The sequence below is a fragment of the Mobula birostris genome, chromosome 6, assembly GCF_030028105.1.
Source record: "Mobula birostris isolate sMobBir1 chromosome 6, sMobBir1.hap1, whole genome shotgun sequence".
Classification (NCBI taxonomy): Eukaryota; Metazoa; Chordata; class Chondrichthyes; order Myliobatiformes; family Myliobatidae; genus Mobula; species Mobula birostris.
In genome coordinates, this window is record NC_092375.1 from 7,883,580 (window position 1) to 7,901,079 (window position 17,500).

The window sequence follows — 17,500 nt, forward strand, 5'->3', positions numbered from 1 at the left end:
GTATCCGCCACTCTGCCCATCCAGTTCCTTATACAATCTATGACAAGTAACCAATGAACTAGATCCCATGGAAGCTGAAGGTATTCTCTCCAAGTCTGAGTAGAGCCCATGGGCAACACTAGTGGTCCCAGCAACCAAGAAGAACTGATCTGTCAGGATCTGTGGTGATTTTAAGCTCACCATCAACCCAGCACTGAAAGTAAAACTATACCCTCTGCCCAGGATCAAGGATCAAATCTTTCAGGAGGGAAACACTTCAGCAAAGTGGACTTAGCTGAGGGCAACCTACAGATGGAGATGGAAGAAGAGCACAAAGTGTTTCTCACCATAAACACTCACAAAGGGCTTTATCGCTATTATAAGCTTAATTTTGGAGAAGCATCTGCACCTGCACTCCGGCAGAAAGCTATGAACTAGGCACTGCAAGGCTACCCAGGCACCTGGTACTACCTGGATGACAACATTGTCACCAGTAAGGATGACAAGGAACATCTCCAAAGTCTCAAAACGGTCTTAAAAAGATGAGAAGATTATGGGCTCAGGGCATGACACGACAATTATGAATTCTTTAAAAAAAGCATTGCTCAATCTGATCACACCATAGATGCACAAGGATTATGTAAGTGCGCTGAGAAAATTCAAGCAGTGCTGGATTGCCTAAGGCCAAAGGATCAAGCTGCTTGCCGTGCACTGTTCAGGATGCCAACATGTACAGAAGATGCCAAGAGCCTCTCTACTCCTGGGAATAGCCTTCAACTCCTTGTAAGAGGGTTCATGTGAATTTTGCTGGACACAAATTTCTTGGTAGTAGTGGATGCCACTACAAAGTGACCAGAGGTGTTCCCAATAGCCTCTACTACAATCTCGCACACTATTGATGTGCTGAGAAGCCTCTTCTCAAGGACCAGTGTTTCGAAACAATTTGTCAGTGACAATGAACCATCCTAAGTGCACACTTCACTAAAACTATAAATGAAGTAAGCACATTTATCCCCCGGTTCTTTGGGTTTTTCATTCAATTAGTTTTATGTTTTGGAGTTACAAAACATAGCACCCACATATTCAGGCTCCACACTCAAGACTGATGAAGCCACACACAAAGGTGGGCCACTGTTATCCAGCGACTTGGGCATTGGAACACGCCTGATCCACAACATCTGGATCCCCAGATAAATGTGAAGACAGCTCAGGTGATTCCAATACTAGAGGATTGGGGCACTGGCCACAGCTGCGCCAGGTACAACAGCCCTGAGAGCACTCCAAACCAGGTTCACGTAGTTTTTTGTAGGAAGTGCACTCCCGTCCCAATTTCTGTTTTACTTTCCTAGTCCGCTCCAGCCAATTGCACCTGTCGACCAACCCAGGCCAGTTCCCCAGCACCTTCACGTAATCTGAGCAGATGGTGAAGGGGACACTGGATCAGTCAGAGCAGTTACTGAAGGACATGATCTTCCTCTTCGTGCGGTTAACTTCCCAATCCTAATGCTGACGTCTGGGACGCAGAGGCTAGGAAAGTAAACTATTTACTCTTGTTTCCCGTTTCTCAGAAACTTGACTCACCTTCAGTTTGTCCTTTGCCTGCTCCAGACTGATCAGACTGTGGGACCTGTGATCCCCGACGATGGTACAGGACACGCAAACACACACCTCTTCTCGCTCACAGTAGAACTCGAGGGCCTTCCTATGACTTGGGCACTGCCTCCTTGTGAGGTCGGCTGTGGGCTCGATCAAGCAGTGCTCTTTGTAAATCTGCTTCGTCAAGTGCGGTTGCAGGTGGAGGGAACAGAAGGAGGTTTCACATTTGAGGCAAGTCTTCACGGCTGGTGTTGGTTTGTCAATACAGTACTCACACATCACGGGAGCCGTCGGGGCAGAAGCGGCAGCGACGGGCGGTTGCGTGTTGTATTTCTCCACGATGTTCTGCAGCGTGTGGTTTTTCACCAGGCTGGGTCTGGGGCTGAAGGTCTGACGGCATTGCGGGCAGCGGACTTCACCCTGAATCTCCGGATGGTCCCAGGCATCGTTGATACATTTTGCACAGAAACTGTGCAGGCAGGGCAATGCCACGGGGTCCTGGAACAACCCCAGACACACACTACAGGTCAGCTCTTCTGCCAACACCCCTGTCTCCATTCTGCCTGCACGAAGAGGGAAACAATTTTGCTTAGGTCGAGTCAGGAGTGCATAAACAGACCAGGAAGGACAACCATTGCAGGAAGTGATTCTACTTACTTTCAGTTTCAAGATTAGTCTGAAATTTAACGCATTGAGGTCTGTGATAATGTACCCACGTCACCCGCGTAAATATGGAAGTTCGTTTGAGAGTCATAAGACCATAAGGCATAGGAGCATAATAAGGCCATTCAGCCCATCGAGTCTCCTACGCCATTCCATCATGGCTGATCCTTGGATCCCACTCAACCACACACACCTGCCTTCTCACCATATCATTTGATGCCCTGACCAATCAGGAAACGATCAACTACTGCCTTAAATATACGCACGGACTTGGCCTCCAGTGCAGTCTGTGGCAGAGCGTTCCACAGATTCACTACTCAGACTAAAAAAAAATCCTCCTTCCCTTTGTTCTAAAGGGTCGCCCCTCAGTTTTGAGGCCGTACCCTTCAGTTCTGGATAGCCCTACCACACAAAACTTCTTCTCCACATCCTTTCAACATCTGGTAGGTTTCAAAGAGATCGCCACGCATTCTTCTAAATCCCAGTGAGTACAGGCCCAAAGGTACCAAACGCTCCTCCTATGACACAGGGAAAGGATGGCAGGGTACAGGAACTGTGGTGTACTAAGGCTGTTGAAAATCTAGTCAAGAAGAAAAGAAAAACTTACAAAAGGTTCAAAAAACTAGGTAATGATAGAGATCTAGAAGATTATAAGGCTAGCAGGAAGGGGGTTAAGAATGAAATTAGGAGAGCCAGAAGGGGCCATGAGAAGGCCTTGGTGAGCAGGATTAAAGAAAACCCCAAGATATTGTACAAGAATGTGAAGAGCAAGAGGATAAGACGTGAGAGAATAGGACCAATTAGGTACGACAGTGGAAAAGTGTGTATGGAACCAGAGGAGATAGCAGAAGTATTTAATGAATACTTTGCTTCGGTATTCACTGTGTAAAGGATCTTGGCGATTGTAGGGATGATTTACAGCAGATTGAAAAGCTTGAGCATATAGACATTAAGAAAGAGGATGTGCTGGAGATTTTGTAAAGCATCAAGTTGGATAAGTCTCTGGGACCAGATGACATGTACCTCAAGCCACTGTGTGAGGCAAGGGAGGAGATTGCTGAGCCTCTGGCAATGATCTTTGCATCATCAATGGGAGTGGGAGAGGTTCTGGAGAATTGGAGGGTTGCAGATGTTGTTCCCTTATTCAAGAAGGGGAGTAGAGATAGCCCAGGAAATTATAGACCAGTGAGTCTTACTTCATCTTAACTGATGGAAAAGATCCTGAGAGTCAGGATTTATGAACATTTGGAGAGGCATAATATGATTAGGAACAGTCAGCATAGCTTTATCAAAGGTAGGTTGTGCCTTACAAGCCCCTGATTGAATTTTTTGAGGCTGTGACTAAACACGTTGATGAAAGTAGAGCACTAGATGTAATTGGCTTGCCCACAGAAGGCAAAGAGTTGTTGTAGAGGGGTCATATTCTGCATGGTTTTTCTTTGGCTTAGTTAGTAGGGGGTCTTTTTCCTTCTTTCTTTTTTCCAAAAAAAAAGTATTAACATTTTGTTTTTTCTTATTATTAATGGTATACTGTTTAGCTTGGTTAATCAGTTATTTGATAGCTTAACTCTTATTGTACATATTGATATGTTGATTTGATTACTTTAATGTATTTTTGTTGATTTTCAATAATAGTTAATAAAAAGATTTAAAATGGAAGTCAGTGACCAGTGGTGTGCCTCAGGGATCTGTTCTGGGACCCCTTCTCTTTGTGATTTTTATAAATTACCTGGATGAGGAAGTGGAAGGATGGGTTAATAAGTTTGCTGATGACACAAAGGTTTGAGGTGTTGTGGATAGTGTGGAGGACTGTCAAAGGTTACAGCTGGAAATCGAAAGGATGCAAAACTGGGCTGAGAAGTGGCAGATGGAGTTCAACCCAGATAAGTGTGAGGTGGTTCATTTTGGTAGGTCAAATATGATGGCAGAATATAGTATTAATGGTAAGACTCTTGCAGTGTGGAGGATCAGAGGGATCTTAGGGTCTGAGTTCATAGGACGCTCAAAGCTGCTGTGCAGGTTGACTCTGTGGTTAAGAAGGCATACGGTGCATTGGCCTTCATCAACCATGAGATTGAGTTTAAGAGTCAAGGGGTAATGTTGCAGCTATATAGGACCCTGGTCAGACCCCACTTGGAGTACTGTGCTCAGCTCTAGTCACCTCACTACAGGAAAGATGTGAAAACTATAGAAAAGATGCAGAGGAGATTTACAAGGATGTTGCCTGGATTGGGGAGCATGCCTTATGAAATAGATTGAGTGAACTCAGCCTTTTCACCTTGGAGTGATGGAGGATGAGAGATGACCGGACAGAGGTGTATAAGATGACGACAGACATTGATCATGTGGATAGTCAGAGGCTTTTTCCCAGGGCTGAAATGGCTCACACAAAAGGGCACAGTTTTAATGTGCTTGGAAGTTAGGTACAGAGGAGATGTCGGGTAGGTTGTTACGCAGAGAGCGGTGAGTGCATGGAATGGGCACCGGCGATGGTGGTGGAGGCGGAAACAATAGTATTTTCTATATGTTATCCCCTTCATTCCCTGAATCATCCTTATGAACTTTCTCTGGACTCTCTCCAATTACAACACATCCTTTCTGAGATATGGAGTCCAAAATTGATGATAATACTTCAAGTGTGGCCTGACTAGTGTCTTACGAAGGCTTGGCATTATCTCTGCTTTTATATTCTACTCCCCTTGAAATAAATGCCAAATGTTGCACTTGCCTTCTTTACCACAGACTCAACCTGCAAATTAACCTTCTGTGAGTCTTGCGGGAGGACTCCTAAGTCCCACTGTTCCTATGCTTTTTGAACCTTCTCCCCATCATTCCTGTTCCCATCCCCCTGCCAAATTAGTTTAAACTCTCCCAATCCTCAGAGATACTGACACGCAGGAACATTCCGCTTCTGATCCCTCTATGAGGACTAGTGTGTTTTTCCTCATCATACCCTTTCTGAAGTCCACAGTCAGTTCTTTGGTCTTACTGATGTTGATGACGATGGAGCAACAATGGTTGGACTTTTTGGGAGCAAATCGGAAGGTGCAGGATACATACATCCCAAAGAAGAAGCAGTGTTCTAAAGGCAAGATGGCGCAACTGTGGCTGACAAGAGAAGTCAAAGCCAACATAAAAGCCAAAGAGAGAGCATAAAAGAGAGCAAAAATTAGGGGGATTTAGAGGATTGGGAAGCTTTTAAAAACCAACAACGGGAAACTGAAAAAGTAATAAAGAAAGAAAAGATGGAATATGAAATAAAGTAGCCAATAATATTAAAGAGGATGCCAAAAGTTTCTTCATATATGTGAAGTGTAAAAGAGAGGCAAGAATAGTTATAGGGGTGCTGGAAAATGATGCTGGAGAGGTAGTAATGGGGTCAAGAAAATGGCAGAAGAACTGATTACGCACTTTGCATCAGTCTTCACTGTAGAAGACACTGGCATAATCCTGGAAATTCAAGAGTGTCAGGAGGTAGAAGTTGCCATTACTCGGGAGCAGGTTCTTGGGAAACTAAATGGTCTGAAGTTAGATAGGTCACCTAGAACAGATAGACTACATCCCAGGGTTCTGAAAAAGTTGGCTGAAGAGATTGTGAAGGCATTAGTAATGATCTTTCAAAAATTAATGGATTCTATCATGGCTCTGGCAGATCTTTGCAAATGTCATGTCACGCCACTCTTCAAGAAGTGAGAGAGGCAGTAAAAGGAAATTATAGGCCAGTTAGCCTGACCTCAGTTGTTGGGAAGATGTTGGAGTCAATTGGTAAGGATGTGGTGGCTGGGTCTTGGAGGTAAGTGATAAAATAGACCAAAGTCAGCAGGGTTTCCTGAAGGGAAAATCTTGCTTGACGTATCTGTTGGAATTCTTTGAAGAAATAACGCGCAGGATAGACAAAGGAGAATGAGTGGTACTTGGATTTTCACAAGGCCTTTGACAAAGTGTCACACATGAGGTTCCTTATCAAGCTACGAAACTATGGAAAGAATCTAGCATCAATAGAGCATTGGCTAATTGGCAGGAGGCAAAGAGTGGGAATGAAGGGAGCATTTCCTGGCTGGCTGCTGGTGACTAGTTCCATAGGGTCTGTGTTGGCACCGATTCTTTGTACATTGTATGTCAGTGATTTGGCTGATGGAATTGATAGCTTTGTGGCCAGGTTTACTATTGATACAAAGATAGGTGGAGGGACAGTAGTGTTGAGGAAGCAGAGAGGTACAGAAAGACTTAAACACAATTGGAGAATGGGCAAAGAAGTGGCAGATGTAATAGTGTTGGGAAGTGTATGCCCATACACTTTGGTAGAAGAATAAGAAGGGTAGACTATCTTATAAATGGAAAGAAAATTTGAAAATCTGAGGTGCAACTGGACTCGGAATCCTCATGTAGGATTCACTAAAGGGTAATTTGCAGGTTCAGTCAGTGGTGAGGAAGGCAAATGCAATATTAGCATTCATTTTGAGAGGATTAGAATATAAAAGCAAGTGCAGGTGTCCCCCGCTTTTTGAACGTTCGCTTTATGACACCTCGCTGTTACGAAAGACCTACATTAGTTATCTGTTTTCGCTAACAGAAGGTGTCTTCACTGTTTCGAAAAAGGCAGCGTGTGAAAAAAGGCAGCACGCGTCCCAAGCAGCCAAGCTCCTCCCCCAGAACTGCATTCTCACCGGCATTGCTTAAACACGTGTCTGTGAGCATCTGTGCTTTATGTCGATTTATTTTGAGCATCTGTTAGCAAGATAAGTTCTAAGGTATCGGAAAAGCCTAAAAGAGCTTGTAAGGGTGTTACACTTAGCGTAAAACTAGACATAATTAAGCGTTTTGATCGTGGTGAACAAAGTAAGGACAAAGTGAGTTTGGCTTGTGGAAGCTGACAAAGATGATGTTGAAGAGGTTTTGGCATCCCATGACCAAGAACTCATAGATGAAGATCTGATGCAATTGGAAGAGGAAAGGATAACAATCGAAACTGAATGCAGTAGTGGACGGACCGAAAATGAAGTCGTCCAGGAACTGAACGTGAAGCAATTCTGTGAGATTTTCGCTGCAGTTGACAACAATGATTGCAGAAAAGTACGACTTTAATTTTGAAAGGGTACGTAGGCTTAGGGCATATTTGCAGGATGGTTTGAGTGCTTACAAAGAACTGTATGATAGAAAAATGCATGCGGCTAAGCAGTCAAGCATACTGCCGTTTTTCAAGCCTTCCACATCAGCCACAGCAGACGACGAACCTCGACCTTCGACATCGAGGCAGGCAGACATAGAAGAAGATGACCTGCCTGCCCTGATAGAAACAGACGACGATGAGATGACACCCCAGTGTCCCACCACCCCACCCTCTGACAACTCAGCCTAACACACCATCATCAGAGTGCTCGCTGTCTTCCCGTTTCCGGTAAGTGATACTACGCTGTACATACATTATTTCTACTTTATATAGGCTGTGTATTTTTATGTGTTATTTGGCATGATTTGGCAGCTTCATAGCTTAAAGGTTACTGGAGAGAGTATTTCTGCCGAGGGCACTTGCGTGAGATTTTTGCTACGGTGGACTGTGCAGCAATGATTGCAGAAAAGAGTTTCTACTTTATATAGGCTGTTTATTTATCATATAATTCCTGCTTTTACTATATGTTGCTGTTATTTTAGGTTTTATGTGTTATTTGGCATGATTTGGTAGGTTATTTTTTTGAGTCTGCGAACGCTCACAAATTTTTCCCATATAAATAAATGGTAATTGCTTCTTTGCTTTACAACATTCCAGCTTACGAACCATTTCATAGGAACGCTGTACCTTCGGATGGCAGGGGAAACCTGGTATGTAATGTCAAGGTTTTATAAGGCACTGGTCAAGCCTCAATTGGAGTATTGTGAGCAGTTTTGGGCCCCTTATCTAAGAAAGGATGTGCTGATATTGTGGAGGGTTCAAAGGAGGTTCACAAAAATGATTCTGGGATTGAAAGGCTTATCATATAAGAAGCATTTGATGGTTCTCCACATGTATTCACTGGAATTCAGAAGAACGAGGGGAATCTCATTGAATCCTATTGAATGTTGAAAGGCCTCAGTCAAGTAGATGTGGAGAGGATGTTTCTGATTGTGAGGGTGTCTAAGTCCAGAGGTCACAGCCTCGGAATAGAGGGATGTCCATTTGGAACAGAGGTGGGGAGTAATTTCTTTAGCCAGAGAGTCGTGAATACATGGAACTCATTGTCTCAGGCAGCTGTGGATACCAAGTCGTTGGGTACATTTATGGCAGATGTTGATAAATTCATGAAAGGATATGGGGATAAGGCAGGAGAGTGGGACTCAGAGTGAAATGGATCAGCCATGGTGAAATGGCAGAGCATATTCGATGGACCAAATGACCCATTTCTGCTCCTATGTCTTATGGTCTTCTCTGTCTGGGGAGAAGTAAGTTAGGCATTCGGATGACATGAGCTATCGATTGGAGTTGGTGTTGTTTATCGTGCTGGAGATGCTATTCACAAATACCAACACAGACAACATATACAGAATAATATTTCCCAAGTTAACATTACAGGAAGGCTCTGTGATGGGAAACTAAAACTGCATATTGCAATATGATCTACCTGCCATCAAAGACAAACTATATACAGAAATGTGATGGTAAATGGCCAGCAATATCATGAAGGATATTATCAACAGTTAGTCCCTCTCCAATTTGGGAAGAGGCTATGCTGTATCCACAACAGGATTGCTGGACTCAAACATAGTTACTTCCCTAAGTTGTCAGGCTGATCAATACCTTCAGCCATTAAGCCATCTTCCCCCCTCAACATACATATCAGCTACTCCTTTCCAAAGCCCCTCACCGCCCTTTATCCCCCTCACCCTTGCCCCCCGCCCCCCAAGACCAACGTGGTCTTCTGCTGCTGTAGCCTAAAAATAGAGGGCTATGCGGTAGGGAAATTCTAGGCAGTTTCTAGAGTAGGTTACATGGCCGGCACAACATTGTGGGCCGAAGGGCCTGTAATGTGCTGTAGATTTCTATGTTCTATGTTCTAGGTATCTGGGAGGGATGGTAGGTAGAAATGTTGATGTTACACTGTTGCAGTGCAAGTGACCTGGGTTCACAGGATTGGAAATAGCTACAGAAAGTCGTAAGCTCAGCCAGCTCCATCATGGGCACTAGCCTGCCCAGCATCAAGGGTATCTCCAAAAGGCAATGCCTCAAGAAGACAGCATCTATTATTAAGGACCCCCATCACCCAGGAAGTGTCCTCTTCTCATTGCTACCCTGAACGAGGTACAGGAGGCTGAAGATACACACTCAATGTGTCAAGAACCATGTTTTCCCCTCTACCATCAGATTTCTGAACAGACAATGAACCCATATACACTACCTCACTGATATTTTTTGTTCTCTTTTTTAATTTATTTATTATATATATTGCTTATTCTAATTTAATTTTTAAAATTATTATGTATTGTAGTTAACGGCTGCTACATAACAAATTTCATGACATATGCCACTCATACGGAGATGCAGAGATTCAGCATGCCATCAAAAACCTTGGCGAACTTCCATTGGTGTGTGGTGCAAAGTGTGCTGACTGGCTGCATTATGGCCTGATATTGGAAAATATAACCATATAACCATATGACAATTACAGCACAGAAACAGGCCATCTCAGCCCTTCTAGTCCGTGCCGAACTCTTACTCTCACCTAGTCACACCGACCTGCACTCAGCCCGTAACCCTCCATTCCTTTTCTGTCCATATAGCTGTCCAATTTAACTTTAAATGACAACATCAAACCTGCCTCAACCACTTCTGCTGGAAGCTCGTTCCACACAGCCACCACTCTCTGAGTAAAGAAGTTCCCCCTCATGTTACCCCTAAACTTTTGCCTTTTAACTCTCAACTCATGTCCTCTTTTTTGAATCTCCCCCACTCTCAATGCAAAAAGCCTATCCACGTCAACTCTATCTATCCCCCTCATAATTTTAAATACCTCTATCAAGTCCCCCCTCAACCTTCTACATTCCAAAGAATAAAGACCCAACTTGTTCAACCTTTCTCTGTAACTTAGGTGATGAAACCCAGGTAACATTCTAGTAAATCTTCTCTGTACTCTCTCTATTTTGTTGACATCTTTCCTGTAATTCGGTGACCAAAACTATATACAACACTCCAAATTTGGCCTCACCAATGCCTTGTACAATTTCATCATTACATCCCAACACCTATACTCAATGCTCTGATTTATAAAGGCAAGTGTAGCCCCCTGGCCACCCTCAGGGTCGCTCGGCTCGCTGTCGTCTAGGGAAACAGCCTCGGCCCCGCCAAACTGGGTAATTCGTTTGTGTGGATGCTGTATGAGGTACCCCACCCCGCCCAAATAACAGACATTACACCAGATGCAATTAAATGATTTACAGTTTATAGATATTACTGGAACTATATAATTAAAAGAGAATAAAATATAAAAGGAAAATAAAAGGCGCCACACTTATCAAAGTTCAACCTCCGTGCACAAAAACCGCTGGAGCTCAAGGACCTTCTTCTTCACCCTGTGACCCCCTCGGACCACCTCGACCGGCCGCCTGGGACCAACAACGGTGGTCGACCAGACGCTCCACACGAGTCCGTCTCCGTCTCCTAGCCGAACGTCCCGCTCGGGGTCCGACCCCGTTAGCAGACTCACAGCACCTGGTCCATCCTCTGTCTCGCTCTCCCGCCTTCTGCCCCAAAACCCCGCGCATACAGTATCTTCAAATACACCAAAACCATAACAACTATCCCAATTGGTTAATAGCACCCTCTTATCACCCTCTAAACCACAATAAGCTGCTAGCGCAAACTTTCTCAGCGTTAAAGCACAACAAAGCTGCATTCCCCAGATTGACATAACAAAAACGCCACTTTAATTAGCCTCCGCAGTAACATAAAAATCGAGACCCCCTTACACAAGCATACCAAAAGCTTTCTTCACCACTCTATCCACATGAGATTCCACCTTCAGGGAACTATGCACCATTATTCCTAGATCCCTCTGTTCTACTGCATTCTTCAATGCCCTACCATTTACCATGTATGTCCTATTTTGATTAGTCCTATCTTTTGCAAGGAAGAATGGGCGAAAATCCTCCAAACTAGAATTGAAAGACTCTTAGAAGCCTACAGAAAGCGCTTACAAACTGTGATACTTACCAAAGGGGGTGTTACTAAGTACTGCCATGCAGGGTGCCCAAACTTTTCCTTTTTTGTTATTTTGAAGCTGTAAAAGATGGAAATAAAAAAGTTTTCTTGGGGAAGTGGTTTAATGTGTCACTGACAGATGGGGCCAATGTCACCAGTGCTGTGAAGCAGACAGACGAATGGCTGAAGAAGATCGACAAATCCAGACTTCCTGGTAAATTCAAGACCTGGCTGTACCAATACGGCATTCTGCCCAGGCTTCTCTGGCTCTTCACACTTTATGAGTTCCCCATGACTGCTGTAGAGGGCATCGAGAGGAAAACCAACAAGCTCCTGCGGAGATGGTTGGGAGTTTCCCCAAGCTTCTCTTCAGTGGGCCTCTACATTCGTTCTGGGCAACTGCAGCTTCCCCTGTCATCTTTTGTGGAGGAATTCAAGGCGGCAAAATGCAGAGCCTTATTAAGCTTGAGAGATTCCAATGATGTCTTGGTAAAGCAAGCAGGTGTTATAACCAGATCCGGGTGCAAGTGGGCAGCCAACGCAGCTGTGGAGGAGGCAGTGTGTTCTCTGAAGCTGCGAGATATCATTGGCAACCCCTGCATCGGACGGCAAGGCCTCGGCTCAGTCTTACCAAAATGTAGCACCTCACATTTATCAGCATTAAACTCCATCTGCCATCTTTCATCCCACTCTTCTAATTGGCCTAAATCTCTCTGCAAGCTTTGAAAACCTACTTCATTATCCACAACTCCACCTATCTTAGTATCATCTGCATACTTACCCATCCAATTTACCATCCCATCATCCAGATCATTAATGTATATGCATTTTGGGAGGTCAAGTTTTTGAGCAGAAAATCTAACAAAAGGTAGTAGATTCAGCCCTGTGCATCACGGACAAAACCTTCCCAACCATTGAGCACATATTTATGAATCAAATCATCTATCATCACAGATCCTCACCACCCAGGTCATGCTCTTTTCTTGCTGCTGCCATCAGGTAGAAGACACAGGCACCTCAGGAAACACACCACCAGGTTCAAGAAAAGTTACTACCCCTCAACCATCAGGCTCTTGAACAAAAGGGGATAACTACACTCAGTCTATCTCTGGTGTTTCCAGTATCAATGGCCTCACTTTAAGGACACTTTATCTTGTTATTTCATGCTCACTATTTATTGTTATTTATTTATAGTTGTATTTGCAGTTTGCTGTCCATTGATCCTGTTTACAGTTATTGTTCTATAGAATTGCTAAGTATGTCCGCAGGAAAAGAATCTCAGGTTTGTATGTGGTGACATGTATGTACTCCGATAGTAAATGTTCAACCAGAAAGCAGAAGAAAACAAACTGTGCAAATTCAAAAAGATTGATTGATTAAATAAATAAATAGGTAGATAGATAGATAGATATTGTGGACATGAGATAAGGAGTCCTTGAAAGTGAGAGCATATGTTGGGGGAACATTTCAATTAAGGGGCAAGTGAAGTTGAATGAAGTTAAAAACGCAAACAACAGGAATTCTGCGGATGCTGGAAATTCAAGCAACACACATAAAAGTTGCTGGTGAATGCAGCAGGCCAGGCAGCATCTCTAGGAAGAGGTGCAGTTGACGTTTCAGGCCGAGACCCTTCGTCAGGACTAACTGAAAGAAGAGCTAGTAAGAGATTTGAAAGTTGGAGGGGGAGGGGGAGATCCAAAATGATAGGAGAAGACAGGAGGGGGAGAGATGGAGCCAAGAGCTGGACAGGTGATAGGCAAAAGGGATACGAGAGGATCATGAGACAGGAGGTCCTGGAAGAAAGATAAGGGGCAGGGGGGACCCAGAGGATGGGCAAGACTTGCCCATCCTCTGGGTCCCCCCACCTTGTCTTTCTTCCCAGACCTCCTGTTCCATGATCCTCTCGTATCCCTTTTGCCTATGTGACGAAAGAGGATTACAAAAAGTACACATAGATTAAGATGTTAACTGTCCTGTGCTGGCACCAGTGGGATCAACAGTTGATCTGCCACCTGTCTTCAGGAGAAAGAGAGATAAATAAGACAATGGAGCAGCATTTGGAAATGTTAATGAAGAGACGAGAGAGTTTAACGGAAGGAGACACCAGTCTGGGTATAGTCAAGATCGGCTCCGTTTGAACCCTGAACTGTTTGAAGTGTGATGGACAGGCGATACCCCAGCAGGGGGATAAAAAGGGACAGGTTCGCTAAGGCAGGAGACACACGACACCACGAGGTAACAAGACCCTGGAAGCGGTGCGCCTCCCACAAGTCGGTGGGAGTTTTTGGAGGGCTAGTAGCGGGACCAAGCCATAGACGCACAGGGTAGAAAGGTACGTTCAGCAGGAACCTTGTGTATGTCCGCCCTTGCCTGGGTGCCAGGTTCACTGCAGAGGAACGATCGTATCTGAAACGGAGGGGTCACAGTCGGTGACCTCAGAAGACATTACAAAGGGCTCACCCGAAAGCTGACTGTGAGGAATATCGAAGATCTGTTTGGAATCCGATTTGAATATTCATTCGCTCGCTCGCTCTCTCTCTCTCTCTCTCTCTCTCTCTCTCTCTCTCTCTCTCCCACGGCACGGCAGTGATTACTGTGAACTGAACTGAACTCAATTGAACTGAACTTTGCGTCACTTTGAAACTGGTCATTTACCCCTAGACGACGATAGAGCTTGATTGATCCTATTATCCTAGTTCTGTGGACATGTGTGTTTATCATTGCTGAACTGTTGCATTTATAATTCTTTCGATTAGAGTGCTGTGTTGCTTATTTCTTTAATAAAACTTTCTTAGTTCCAGTAATTCAGACTCCAACTGAGTGGTCCATTTCTGCTGGTTTGGCAACCCAGTTACGGGGTACATAATACCTATCACCTGTCCAGCTCTTGGCTCCATCCCTCCCCGTCCTGTCTTCTCCTATCATTTTGGATCTCCCCCTCCCCCTCCAACTTTCAAATCTCTTACTCACTCTTCCTTCAGTTAGTCCTGACGAAGGGTCTCGGCCTGAAACGTTGACTGTACCTCTTCCTAGAGATGCCGCCTGGCCTGCTGCGTTCACCAGCAACTTTGATGTGTGTTGCTTGAATTTCCAGCATCTGCAGAATTCTTGTTGAATGAAGTTATCTCCTTGTTTCAAGAGCATGATGTCTGAGAGGTAGTAATTGTTCCTGAACCTGATGGTGTGAGTCCTGAGGCTATCGTATCTTCCTGCTGACAAGGGCAATGAAAAGAGAACATGTTCTGGGTGGTGGGGGTCCCTGATGATGAATACTGCTTTCCTACGACAGAGTTTCACAGAGATGTGCTCAATGGTTGCCATCTTGGGCAGGTCAGTTGCCATACCAAGCTGTGTTTCTTTTAAGCCAGATTCTTTCTATGGTGCATCAATAAGAGCTGGTGCAGAGCAACTAATAACACATGTCCCATATGCTCTATAATACCATAGTGTCCACTGGAACAGTGTTGCTAGGAGGAAGTTTGTACTGTATGTTCTTCCTGTGAAAGTGATTTTCCTCCAGGTGCCCTGGTTTCCTCCTTCAGTCCAAAGACATAATGCGTAGTAGATTTAAAGTTTAAAATTCAATGGAAATTTACTATCAATGAACATACATGTCCCAATATACAACACTGAGATTCTTTTTCTTGCGGGCATACTCAGTAAATCCAAGCATCATAATAGAATTGATGAAAGACTGCACCCAACAGGGTGGTCAAACTACCAAAGTCCAAAAGACAATAATCTGTGCAATGTCAAAAGAGAAAAAAAAAATAAACGTGCAATAATTATCAAGAGCATGAGATGAAGAGAGCTTGAAAGTGAATCCATAGGTTGTAGGAACATTTCAGTAATGGGGTAAGTGAAGTTGAATCAGCTTTTCCCCACTGGTTCCAGAGCCTGATGGTTGAAGAATAATAACTGTTCCTAAAGCTGATGGTGTGAGTTCTGAGGTTCCTGTGCCTTTTTGCTGATGGCAGCAGTGAGAAGAGAACATGTCCTGGGAGGTGGCAGGGGGGGTCCCTGATAATGGACGCTGTTTTCCTGTGACATTGTTTCATGAAGATCTGTTCAATCATTGCAAATGCTTTACCCGTGATAGACTGGGACACTCTTTTGTAGGATTTTCAGTTCAATGACATTTGCGTTTCCATATTAGGCTGTGATACTCTCTACCATGCATCTATAGAAGTTTGTCAAGGTATTAGATGTTATTCCAAATCTTTGCAAACACCTAAGGAAGTACAGGTGCTGCTCTGCTTTCTTCATAATTGCAGGTCATCTCAAATGATAACACCAAGGAATTTAAAGTTGCTGAACCTCTTCCCCTTTGATTTCCCCAATGAGGTCTGGATCGTGGACATCTGGCTTCCTCTTCCTAATGTCAATAATTATCTCCTCAGTCTTGCTGACATTGAGAGAGAAGTTGTTGTTGTGATACCAAAGATTCAAAAGTTCAAATACATTTATCGTCAAAGTATGTATGTAGTATACAAACTGAGATTTGTCTTCCACATAGACAGCCACAAAATAAAGAAAAAACATTCAAAGAAAACCTCAACACCCCCCCACACTAAAGAAACAAATCATGCAATGGCAACAACGAGCGAAAAACATAGAATATAAAATTGAAAAGAATCCAGTAATATTCAGTTCAGTTCAGTGATCGTTATCTGCAGGCTGCCCCAATTCAAAATCACCCAAAATAACAACTCAATAAAGGAATGACCAGAAACTAAAAAGAGATTGTAATGTGAACTACAGAGCCCACTCTACAAACCTCGTCAATTAAACCTTCCTCCGGCACCATCCTCCGACAGCATCAAGGGAGAGAGGGAGCTGTCATTGAAACGCAAGGACCTGCCCTTGGGAGCAGCAAGTGAGAGAGAGAGAGAGAAATCATCACATGCAGACACCGACCTCCAGCAGCAACGGGCAAGAGGCTGGTAGACAGTACAGAACGCTCGCTTCGCCTTCTGCACTCGCCTCGATCATTTCAGTCTCCCTCAGTGCTTTAATCAGCAGGATGGGTGAGAAATGGAGGTGATTATGCGCAGACACCCCATCTCCAGGCTTCTTGGCCTCAAGGCTGCACATTTCACTCGAAGCTTCCCGGGACACCCTCGGAGACTGCAGAGCGCCATATCGCTCAGTCAAACCAAAACCAGACCAGAAGAGCCCAGATCACCGGCACAGAACAGTAGATCACAGGCTGCAACAGTAGAAGAACCACAACTGAAAGAAAAAGAAGATATAAAAGAAGTGAAAGAAATAGTTCAGTAAAGTCTCTGAAGGATGTCGCCCTTGGTCGCCTTGTTCTCTCACGCCATCTTCTTCCGGATTTTCAATCTCCCTCCGATATGCTGATTTGGCATCACCTTTGTTTCGGCCTAAAACAGTGGTGTCGTCTGCAAACCCAAATATGGCAGGATTTTGTGTGTGTTGGAGCTGGCATTTGGTGCCACCTGGTGGTACAGCGAGCTCCCAGCACAACTGGAAGCGTTTCACATCTGTTCAGACAGCTCTTTTAAAATATCCCAGGATTATATGGTGAGGTGGTCGAACAATATTTAACATGAAGTTAACAGACCCCCACTCAGCCCTCCATTTTTATATCATTAATGTTCCTATCTAAGAGAATTTCAAATATCCCTAATGTTCTTACGTTGTGTTGGTTGTTAGCACAAATATTGCATTGGCCTTAGGGTTGCCAACTGTCCCGTATTAGCCGGGATATCCCGTATATCGGGCTAAATTGGTTTGTCCCATACAGGACCATCCTTGTCCCGTATTTCCCCTGATAAGATAGAGCGTTCCTATGAAACTGTTCGTAAACTGAAATGGCATAAAGCGAAGAAGTAATTACCATTAATTTATATGGGAAAAGTTTTTGAGCGTTCCCATACCCAAAACAATAACCTACCAAATCATACCAAATAACACATAAAACCTAAAATAACACTAACATATAATAAAAGTGGGAATAATATGATAAATACACAGCCTATATAAAGTAGAAATAATGTATGTACAGTGTAGTTTCACAACAGAATTGGGAAGATTAAACTAAAACCGATTTGTAGAAAAAAAATCGGC

General features: G+C 44.0%; 1 protein-coding gene across 1 annotated transcript in view; it reads right to left on the reverse strand.

The window, feature by feature from the left end:
- LOC140199719 (E3 ubiquitin/ISG15 ligase TRIM25-like) overlaps positions 1 to 2,240 on the reverse strand; it is a 50,275-nt gene extending 48,035 nt beyond the window's left edge. Inside the window, exon 1 of the mRNA XM_072262198.1 lies at positions 1,561 to 2,240. Within this exon, the coding sequence (XP_072118299.1) occupies positions 1,561 to 2,133 (573 nt within the window). The 5' untranslated portion in view covers positions 2,134 to 2,240. The remainder of the gene's footprint in view (positions 1 to 1,560) is intronic.
- Between the last annotated feature and the right edge of the window lie 15,260 nt (positions 2,241 to 17,500).